Source organism: Bidens hawaiensis, unplaced genomic scaffold (assembly GCF_021521415.1).
Source record: "Bidens hawaiensis isolate Kalapana, Puna unplaced genomic scaffold, B.hawaiensis_p1.1 tig00013528_1, whole genome shotgun sequence".
NCBI lineage: Eukaryota > Viridiplantae > Streptophyta > Magnoliopsida > Asterales > Asteraceae > Bidens > Bidens hawaiensis.
The window spans coordinates 36010-47450 of NW_027492148.1; the positions used below are offsets into that span (position 1 = coordinate 36010).

General features: G+C 37.6%; 1 protein-coding gene across 1 annotated transcript; it reads left to right on the forward strand.

Moving 5' to 3' along the window:
- Positions 1 to 8743: 8743 nt before the first annotated feature.
- Positions 8744 to 9772, forward strand: LOC143544320 (uncharacterized). The gene has a single exon (XM_077036441.1). The coding sequence runs from the start codon at positions 8744 to 8746 to the stop codon at positions 9770 to 9772; it is 1029 nt and encodes a 342-aa protein (XP_076892556.1).
- Positions 9773 to 11441: the final 1669 nt, after the last annotated feature.

Sequence of the window (11441 nt, forward strand, 5' to 3'; positions counted from 1 at the left end):
ACATATTAATTATCCTAAATCATATTGATTACTTATGATTGAGATAAATTAATTGATACCAAAATTATAACTTATAAAATTCAGGAACATAATCCATATTGATTCTTTGTATAGTTAGGCCATGGAGTATACTCTAACCCATCTTAATTCTACATAAGCTCCACATCACTCATTTTTCTCTTTTCACTCTATAACATCCAAAGGAAATTGTTTAACTCATTTAACACATAATTAATATAACAAGTCAATTAGTAATTAATACATAATTAATACATATTGTTCCTTTTAACCCGTTAAAAGCATAACCCATGGATCATTTTAACACACTTAACACAAGTGGGGAGTGGTTTAATCCATCTTTAAAGTGCCATGTCACCTTAACCTATGTAGAGGTTAGAGTATACCCCATGACCTTAAGAAACAAAATAAAATGTATTAACGACCCCATCTAACACGAACGAAAAGAGTGTTTATTCTATCAACCCAATAATTTTGTAAATGTGAACAAAGTCTTAGTTTTTTACTTGAATAGACCACAAAGTTTAATTTTTCCCTCATATATTTTTTTGTATTATATATCAATTACTTGTTGGAAGATAAAACTAATTATAAATATTACTTAATATTTCTCCAAACTGAAAACCCTAGACGCCCTTTTCTTCTTCTTCTTCTCTCTCGATCGATCTGGTTTTCAATAGACACCACCAGATCGCAGTCTCCGATTAACCACCGACGGTACACAAAGCCACCACAGCCAAACACCACCGCGGAGCACCACTTTCTCTTCTCCAAACCATAATCACCGTCGACGGCCGCTTAATTCCAACCACGACCACCTACCACCACTGCATCTGCCACCAAATTTTGAGTTAGACATTGATGTTGATGACCCGAGGGTTCGACATCTCATAACCAGTGTTAAACCAGATTTTAAGGGTTTCAGATCTGAAATCGGTCTTGTTTTGTTATTGATAGATTTTCCTCTTATCGATCTGCTATATTGTTTGAAGAAGCCGCAAACTCTTGTTTCGTGGGATTTTTCTGATAGCGTGTGACCCTAAGTGAAGTTTACGGCTATCCAGTTGCGACGTCGATTGCTCGGTGAGATCGTTCCCTATCTTTTGTTATTGTTAATATTGATTCGTGCATTAGGATTTTGTTGATACTGTTCTTGTGTGCATTTGGCATCCTAAGGTTTTTTTATGCTTCGTTCACACGGTTTTTTGTGCTTCGTTTGTGGGATTAGCTTAATTGTTGGGTTGTTGCTATTATTATTATTATTATTATTATTATTATTATTACTAGTATTATTATTATTATTATCATTATTGATTCAGAGTAATTGCTAGTGTTTGTGTGATTAGTTGCAACCATAGAGCGTAGGAACCATGACTATTACTTGAGACCATGTCCTGATACGAGGGGTCTAGGAAAGGGCAAAGAGAGGGAGCGTAGATTGTGTTTGGCTTCTTGGAATGTAGGAACATTAAATGGTAAGTTGCTAGAATTGGTAGATGCGCTTAAAAGACGTAGGGTTCAGATAGCATGCCTCCAGGAGACTAAGTGGAAAGGGCATAGAGGGGCTGAGTGTAATGGGTATAAGTTGTGTTACTCAGGGTCTGATGGAGCTAGGAATGGAGTGGGGTTTCTAGTGGCTAAGGAATTACACACTAGTGTGATGGAGGTGATAAGACATAATGACAGGATTATGGTGTTGAGATTAGTACTAGGAGAGGAAGTAGTGGCAGTAGTTTGCGCCTACGCGCCTCATGTAGGCCAGGGGATCAGGAAAAGAGAGAATTTTGAGATTGCCTAGACGCAGTGGTAGGGGGCATACCTAGGGGGAGAGAATCTGTATAGGAGGTGATTTTAATGGACACATTGGTAAGGATAACGATGGTTTTCAAGTCGTACATGGGGGTTTCGGTTTTGGTGAGAGGAATGAGACAGGAACAGATCTCCTAGAGTTTGCGGTGGCCCATGACCTAGGTATTATAAATTCGTTTTTAGGAAACAGGATTCCCATTTGATCACTTTTAGCAGTGGCGGACACGACACGCAAATTGACTACCTTTTGATGAGGCAGGGAGACCAACGTTGGTAGAAGGACTGCAAAGTCATACAGGGGGAGGCAGTTGTGACTCAACATCGACTACTAGTGACAGATATAGGCTGCAGAAATAAGTTGACTGGCCGAGAAAAGAAAGGTAAACCTAGAATTAGATAGGGAAATTTGAAGGACGAAAATCTACTACTGTTTAAGGATAAACTCATACCGCATACAAGGGCTTGAGTAAATGGGGACTCAACTCATATATGGGAAGATATGGAGACAAAGATCATCCAAGTAGCAAAGGAGACCCTCGGGGTCACAACAGGAAAGACAGGTGGGCATCAGGAGTCTTGGTGGTGGAATGATGCGCTGCAAGACAAGATAAGGGACAAACAACGATGCTTTAGGGAGCTAATGAGGTGCACGAATGAGGAGGAGCGAGTGGAATTGAGAGACACCTACAAAACGGCCAAGATAGAGGCGAAGAAGGTGGTGGCGGAAGCAAAGAACGCGTCTTTTAAACGAATGTATGAACGTTTAGAAACAAAAGAGGGAGAACATGCTATGTTTAAGATTGCCAAAGCCAGGGAGCGTAGAAGGCAAGATTTAGGGCCTGTGAAGTTCATAAAGGATACCAATGGCCATGTACTGGTCAAGGAGCAGGACATCAAGCTAAGATGGCAAACCTACTTTCACAATCTTTTTAATAATGTGAGAGCTTACCAAGAACATGACAACACAAACTTCCAACGACAACAACCGAATAACTGCTACTATCGACGGATCCACGAGAGGAGGTGCAGAATGCACTTAGGAGGATGGGAAGGGCTAAGGCGGTCGGCCCAGACAACATACCCATCGAGGTGTGGAAGTGTCTGGGAGAGGAAGGAGTCATGTGGTTAACTACTCTGTTCAATAGTATTCTCAAATCAGGTAAGATGCCAGACCAGTGGAGGAGCAGCGTTGTAGTTCCTATATATAAGAACAAAGGAGACGCCCAATGTTGTGGTAACTACCGAGGAATCAAACTACTAAGCCATACTATGAAGCTATGGGAAAGAGTGATTGAGGTTAGACTTAGACGACAAACTCAGGTTACGGTCAACCAATTTGGCTTCATGCCGGGGCGCTCCACAACAGAGACAATACACCTCATAAGAAGATTAATGGAAAATTATAGGGAGAAGAAGCGTGATCTACATGGTGTTTATTGACCTGGAAAAGGCCTACGACAGTGTGCCACAACAGGTTCTCTGGGAGTGCCTGGTGAGTAGAGGAGTACCCACAAAGTACATAGAGATAATTATGGATATGTATACAAGGAGTGAAACAAGTGTTCGTGCGCCAGTGGGGGATACTGATCCCTTCCCTGTAGAGGTGGGTCTTCACCAGAGGTCAGCGTTGAGTCCGTTTCTTTTTGCAGTAGTCTTGGATGAGCTGTCAAAGTCGATTTAGGGGACCCTCCCGTGGTGCATGATGTTCGCAGACGATATTGTGTTACTTGCTGAGAGAAAACAAGATCTAAACATGGGGCTTGAGGAGTGGTGAACAACCTTAGAGACAAAAGGTTTAAAGATTAGCCGCTCTAAGACAGAGTACCTACACTGTGATTTTGGTGGGATGGATGACAACGAGGACGTACAGATCACCATCGAAGGGCAGGTGGTCCCGCAGGTAACGAAGTTCAAGTATTTAGGATCATTTGTTCAGAGCGATGGGGAATTAGACAGTGATGTGACCCATCGAGTTCAGGCAGGATGGTGTAGATGGAAAGCAACCACAGGTATATTGTGTGACAAGACTTTCCCGACTAAACTAAAGGGAAAATTTTATAGGGTTGCAGTTAGACCTGCAATGCTATATGGAACAGATTGTTGGGCCATCAAGAAGGCACAAGTGCGGAAGATGGAGGTAGCATAAATGAGAATGCTACGTTGGATGTGTGGGCATATAAGGCTAGACCGAATAAGAAACGTGGTGTTTCAAGAGAGATTAGGGGTAACAAACATAGCAGACAAGATAAGAGAGTGGAGATTGAGATGGTTTGGGCATGTGAAGAGAAGACAGTCGACGAATCCTGTTAGATCCCGTAGAAAACATTATTATAGAGGGGGGAAAGGGTAGAGGACGACCTAAATTGACTTGAGATGAGAGGATTAGGCATGATCTCATAGACCTAAACCTCCCCGAGGACATTGTTGAGGATATGAATCTTTGGAGAAGTAGAATTAAAGTTAAGGATTTTTAAGAATAAATGAATATCTTAGGGCTTATACTTAACTTATTTAGGACACATACCATAATGGTATTCCCCCCGCATGTATTATTATTATTATTATTATTATTACTATTACTATTACTATTAGTATTATTAGTTTTGATATAACTGTTGAACTTGATCCCCTTTGTTCTGCTTCATACATATTATTATTATTATTATTATTATTTTATTAGTTTTATTAGCTTTTTACATAGCTATTGAACGTTGATTTCCTTTCTTTTGCTCCATACATATGTACTTAGAGCCGATGGTCTTTCTGGAAGCCACCTCTTTATCTCTTTGGATAGATGTACGGTGTGCCTACATCCCACCCTCCCCAGACCCTACTTATAGCTTTGCTGTCGGTGAGATTTCACTGGGTATGATTGATTGATTGATCAATTACTTGTTGGAAAACAATGTTTTTGTCAATAAAATTCATATTTGACAAGGAAGTTTAACAAAAAAAACTGCATTGATCAATACAAATATTATTAGAGTTTATTTAATTAAAGTTTGTATAAATAAGGCGGGCCATTATTAGAATAATATTAAGCAACAACGATTCGAATATGTTGTATTTGCCATGTATAATGAGCACACAAAAATAATGTATTTTCATTCCATCCCTTCTTTTATTCTCTTTCTAGCATTCTTTGACATTTAAAAAAATATATAACGAAAAATAAATATTTGTGTAAGATTATTGATTTAGTCATTCATAGTACTATTTTATTAACTATGTAAACTACATACTATTGATTAAAATGTTATTATATTTGGCTGACCAAACCTTTTAAACTGACACATACGCACAAGTAAAATAAAGAAAGAAAATGCTTCATGCGTACATATTTTATACAAATGTATGTGTATATGAAAATGCTAAAATATATTATATTGTTGGGAAGAAATGATAGATATACAAGAAACTAACATGATCAGCTGTTGACAAAAAAAAAAAAAAAAAAAAAAAAAAACTCAATGAATATCAGTCAAAAGGTTAAAAAAAATGTTTTTTTGATTCTTGCATTTGGCTGAAATTTTTCAAAGATAAGCTCTGCCAGTTAAACTGATTAACTGTTGTAGCTGTGAGTTTAGCAGCTAATCCGATTTATATATATATCAAAGAATATCAAATATATCTTATGATGAAAAAATAATATCTTTGGATCAATCAATTTGGTAAAGACCCGGCAAGCCATCTAGGTTTATACAAAAATGATGTATTTTTATAACTTTTGGTGTGTTCTTTTGCTTTATTATAAAACAAATTATAATGGTCTGTTTCTAATAGCCCAGCTACCACAATTCCAGTCATCGACAAATTTCCAGCTAGAAGATCCAAAATATAAACTTTTTTACTATTTATATCCATACAAATTTCGCCATCACTTTTCCAAAATATATATATATATATATATATATATATATATATATATATATATTTCAAACTTTAATTCAAATAATGCAACACAAACAGAGAAAAAAAAAAGACCACGTTATCATTGCATTTAATAACTTTTAAATTTCGTTGGCACACAAAAAATAATGGTTTGTCTCATAGTATGTTGTCAAAATCATATTATTTATAATAATTCCGTTTAATTTTTATCAGAAAACAGGCATTATAATTCACTTTGAGGCTAGTAATAAAAGATTAAAATTTTAGTTTTTGGCCGTTGACTAGATTATTTTGTTGCCGTATGTACATCTGTTACTTTTATGATTTAGTTTGATACTTTAACTGACTGCAACTCAATTATTTTGACATTATTAACTACTTAACTTTTATGATTATTTGTTGCCCTATGTTTCATCTGATACTTTTTTATCTTTTATTTTTTTTTTCTTAACATTAATTTTCCTAGATTTTTAAGGATAATATCTGACATTTTGATTGTGGGTCACATCATTTGAGCACAAGGGATGTCCCCTTTGAGACAAGTGATTTTAGTTTGGGTTCAAAATATAGTTTTATAAAATGAGACTATATTTTACACGTAAACAACATATATCTTCGAAAGAGTGCACCCTGAATTGTCCGGTTTGACATAAAATATACAAGAGTGCTGAAAACTTTGTGATACCGTATGTTTGATACAATCAGACAAGATGTCAGTAAAATGGAAGTAAGGGTCATCATAGTGGGAGATAAGCGAAGAACTTTGGCAATTCAATTTTCATTTATTTGGAGCGTGTTCATCATACAATATAGTTCTGGAGCACTGAGTCTAGGGTTATGCGCATTAGCGACAACTATCTTGACTATTAACGAGGCTAGCTATATTATGTACACTATACATATTAACATAACTTAGATTAACTTCATCATGAATGTTAGAGAACGGTGAGAAGAAAGAGATATTGTGAAGGGCATCGATGATGGAGAAAATAAAAGGAAGAAAGAAATCATATATTTTACTGCTTTAGATGCATCAACGGCTTACTAACATTTATGCTTTTAATATCGTGTCATGAAGGATATATTAAACCCAATCAAATTAACATCTTTATGAAATATAATGATGTATTCAAATATTTTAAACCAACTTTAAGAAATAACTTCATCTAAACTTAAATATGTTAAAAGGTTCTTGAACTTTGACGCTACAAGTAGCAAGATGAGTTGGACTCCTTTTGCATATGTGAACACTCTCCATATATCAACTAAAACGAGTTTTGAACATCATCAAAACAAAAAATATATATTACTCCGTATGATATTATCCATTACATATTAATTACTTATACAGCTTAACTTTATACTACCCCTGATATTTCATCTAGTTTCATATGCAGGCCCTTCCAGTTATAAAACTTACATTTAAGTTACTAAAATGTATGTTGAAAGAAAACATGACAATATAGTTTATCAACGTGGATGATGACTGTTGACCGGGGATGTCACGATTCCAAGAGCACCTCCAATTCACAGAATCATCCATTAGAGGTTTGCTCATGGCAAAAGATGAGGTCGCAGAGCGTTCGAATGGGGCCTTGCTCCACTCGTAGGTAGGGGTATAAGCGAACCGGATGCCCGGCTGATGTCCGGTCACCTGTTCAGCAATAAGTTCGTTTATGTTCATCTGTTTAATAAACAAACCGGACATGGACAAAAAAATTAGGTTCGGTAAGCTTAACGGATGAACACGGACAAGGGCCAGGTCCGTTCGATAGTGTTCGTGAACGTCCGGTAAAGGTCGTCCGATTACATCCGGTAATGTCCGCCCGGTAACGTCCGTCCGGTATCTTAAGTAGGGATGAGCAAAATCGGTACGGGTACCGGTTGTACCGGTACCGAAATCGGTACCGATTTGGTACCGAATCGATACCACCTTTTTGAGTTTCGGTACTGGTACGGGACCGGGACCGTACGGGACGGGACCGGTATTTCCCGAATTTTTGCCTTCAATCCCGGTCCCGTACCGGTACCGGTACCGAACCGAATATTTCGGTACCGGTACCGGTACCAAGAATTCATAATTTTCGGGACCGGTATTTTCGGGATCGGTACCGGTACGTTCCTGATCTCATCCCTAATCTTAAGAGTTTAAATCCATCCAGTATTGTAATTTAATTGTTGAATTTCTAATGTTACTAATCACACTTTTCTATCACTACATATGTCTGATATATCTTAAGTATATTTGGATATTATATTGTGTAATTCCAAATTTATATGTAAAGTTGTTTGGATTTATGTTTGGAATTAATATGTCTATTTATGTTTGTTCATTAGTGTATGTGGTTCATTAATGTTCACATGTCCGTTTGTCCATTAGTGTCTGTTTCTCCATCATTTTTCATTAACATCCATTTACAATATTAATGAACGGACACTTACAAACTTAATTTCTTAATGGACAGACACGTGCATGAATTTTCGTTCGGTAGAGTGTTCGTGAACTGTCCGTTTTTTCATCAAAAGCTTCCAGCCGGACATGGGCATGCTCTCGTTCAGTCCAGTTCAGTCCGTGTACACCCCTACTCGTATGAATGAGAAGTTAGTGTCTGCAAACTAGTTGTAGATGGTTCTCCTCTCACATACACACACTTATATATACACACAATAATACAATTTAATTGGATTTTGTAGAAAAAAAACATTTGTGTTTTTTAATGGAGTTTAGAATATGATGAGAAACTAACATGATGGTTGTGTAGCGTTGTAGATGCTCGCTCTAAAAGAATAAGAAGCCAAAAGTAGTAGCCGTAAAATAACATAAAAGAAAAACTATAAGGAGGTAAAGTGTAATACTCGCCCCTTTATAATACTCTCTATACACACCAGACTGTAAAACCTCATTCTCCACCTTCACCGCTCACGTTCAACCACCAGTCCACCACCACCACTGACGGCGACTGAGCCACCACCATATGTACGCAATTACATATTAACTTATAAACACGAGTTCATATATCTATAGATGAGGTGTAAGAAGCACAACTCCGATCTTAGTAGCATCGTCGGCGTATGCGCTTCTTGTCTCCGTGAACGCCTTCTAAAAGTAATCCGTGCTGAAGAACAAGCTCAAGCCCGAGCCCAGTCACAACCTCAAAACCAAACGGATACGGATACGAATACAAATACAAATACGAATACGAATCCACATCCACGCCTTCTAAACGTAATCCTTGCAGAAGAACAAGCTCAAGCTCAAGCCCAGTCAAAACCTCGAAACCAAACGGATTCAAATACGAATACGAATACGAATACGAATACGAATACGAATCAACATCCACCGCGTTCAGGCGATAACAGGACTAATTCTGTTACAACCGTCCAACGGCCTAACAACAAACCTCGGTTAGACCACAGTCTCTCAGACCAACGGTTTTACAACTCTCCACAAGTAACAATTAACACAGGTCGCGGTTGCATCGGCGGTGGTGGCTCTTGGAATAAAAAGAAGAACAGTTTAATTCGGTTTTCTTCATTTTCAAATCTTTTCAAATCGAATGCTCGTGAAGGTGATCCCGAGTCGACTTCTGGCGAGCCGAGTGGGGCTGCTGGTAAGCCAACGTCGGTGACATCTTCTCCAATGTGGTTTTCGAACTCTCGTCATAAGAATAAAGCGGTTTATGTGAACGAGTCTGTAAGGAAGCAGCGGTATGTTAGAGACCGAGGCGTGTCACCCGTGGGGTCCTCTGATGATGAAGAAGAAGTTAGTGGTGGGTCGAGCGGGTATGAATCGGCGGAGTCTTTTAAAAACACGCCGAAGAAGACTCCGTCGCGTCAGACTGTGAAGCGGACGGGTGGACAGAGTGGTGTTTCCGGTTTGGTTTTTTGTTTGAGTCCGTTAGTGCGAGCGAGTCCTCACCGGGTGTGGAACTTGAAAGGGAAACCGCCGGTTGACAACGGCGATTTAAGACCTTCACTTTCCAACGTGAAGTCGTTCTGTGCTAACAGATCACGAAAGCTTGCTGATTTCGGGAGGTCAAATCCGAACCGTTGACTTTTGTGACCTGTTAGCATTGAACTGTATAAATCACCCTAATAGCCATTTTGACTACAAAATTATCAAAAGAATCATGAAACTTGTTAAATGACTATTTGATCTCTTTGGTTCTCGAGGACGAAGAACTGCCAGTGGTGCGTGAGAGGAGGACGTAGACGTTGTTTTAGGTTAGTGTGGTTGCAAAAATCGCTATGCGCTACCAACTCGGTCGACATGGACGTTGCGAGTATATATTCGACCTAGTTGGAGAGGCGGGGATTACTCGTCGAGTACTCAACCCTTTTGCATGTTGTTTGCTTGTCGTCGACAATTCAAGACTATATTCATAGTTATTTGGTCAACGAGGCTATTTTGGTGATTTTTTCTTTCATATTTCATATTTATTTTTGTTAAATTTATGTCAACAGACTTATTTAATTTTTGTGAATTATGATTACGGACTCTACTATAGTTTTGAGCTATAAAGATTAAAGACAGATCTACATTAATTGAAAAGTTCATCGCCTTTTTACTTTTCTGAGTTAATGGGCAAAGTTAATACACAAGACAAAGTTGTTGAATTATTTTGTGTTTAAAATTTAAATAGTTGTATAGTTGGATTTATATATGGTGTTTAATGTTTATAATAATAGTAACGGTTCTATAGTTGTAATGTAATAAATAGTTTAGCATTTATGAGTGATTATAATTATAATTATAATATAATATAAAATAAAATAACATGGACGGTCGACATGAAAACAAGGTAAGAGGCCAAAATGGAACGTCTAGTTTACGATTATTATCGAATTGACTTGATCATGATAGAAGTGACCGTAGTTATATGAAAATGTGTTTATTTTTGAACACCACTTGTTATAATTGAAGAAAAGGAATGATTTAATATGCTGAAAGGCAAGTTAAAGAGCGTGTGCACGCGTAAATCCCCAATATAAACCATAAAGTTATATCAAATGGTTCGGTCAAAATCTATCGTTACAATGAAATTGTATTTGACGACGGATTATAAATAAAAAAGAGTGATGCCAAAAGTATGTCATCCTCAAATATGTTGCATTTGAACCAAAGAGACATGTGACTAATTGATTAACCTTATCGGTCACATTATACGGGTCATATGATGTCATACGTGTTGTATGATGTCATATGAGTTGTATGATGTGGAACTCGTCGTATGAGCTTTATGACTTTGTTAGTGATAACATGAGTCGCTTTTGTATGTCAAACAACTTGTATGGATTGTGTATGATTTGACAAACTATCTTTTCCGTTTGTCATAAGACCTATGTGACCGGTGACGTATGGATAGTATGTTAATGATGTGATGTTATTTAGCCAACACAATAAATATTAGGAAATTTGGCTTTAAATAATCCTAACTATGCCTTATTGGTAAATAACGGTCCAAACTTCAAAGTTGGCTGGTGGCGGTACCAACTAAAGGGATTTTTGTTTTAAACGAACCGCGACTAACGGAGGTTAACTCCGTTAGTGATTTTCTGACGTGGCATGCCTACTTGTCAAGAATTGCTTATGTGGCGAATACGTGGATGCTTACATGGAAAAAGTTGAGGGTGGTTTTGGTTTTCTTTCAAGGTACAAGGGTATAAAATGAAACTTTGAATTATAAATTCCATCTTCATCATTTCATCCACGTTTTTCCGGC

What these genes read in the sequence shown, in the direction of transcription:
- LOC143544320 (XM_077036441.1), top strand. Translation starts at nt 8,744, where the DNA reads ATGAGGTGTAAGAAGCACAACTCCGATCTTAGTAGCATCGTCGGCGTA.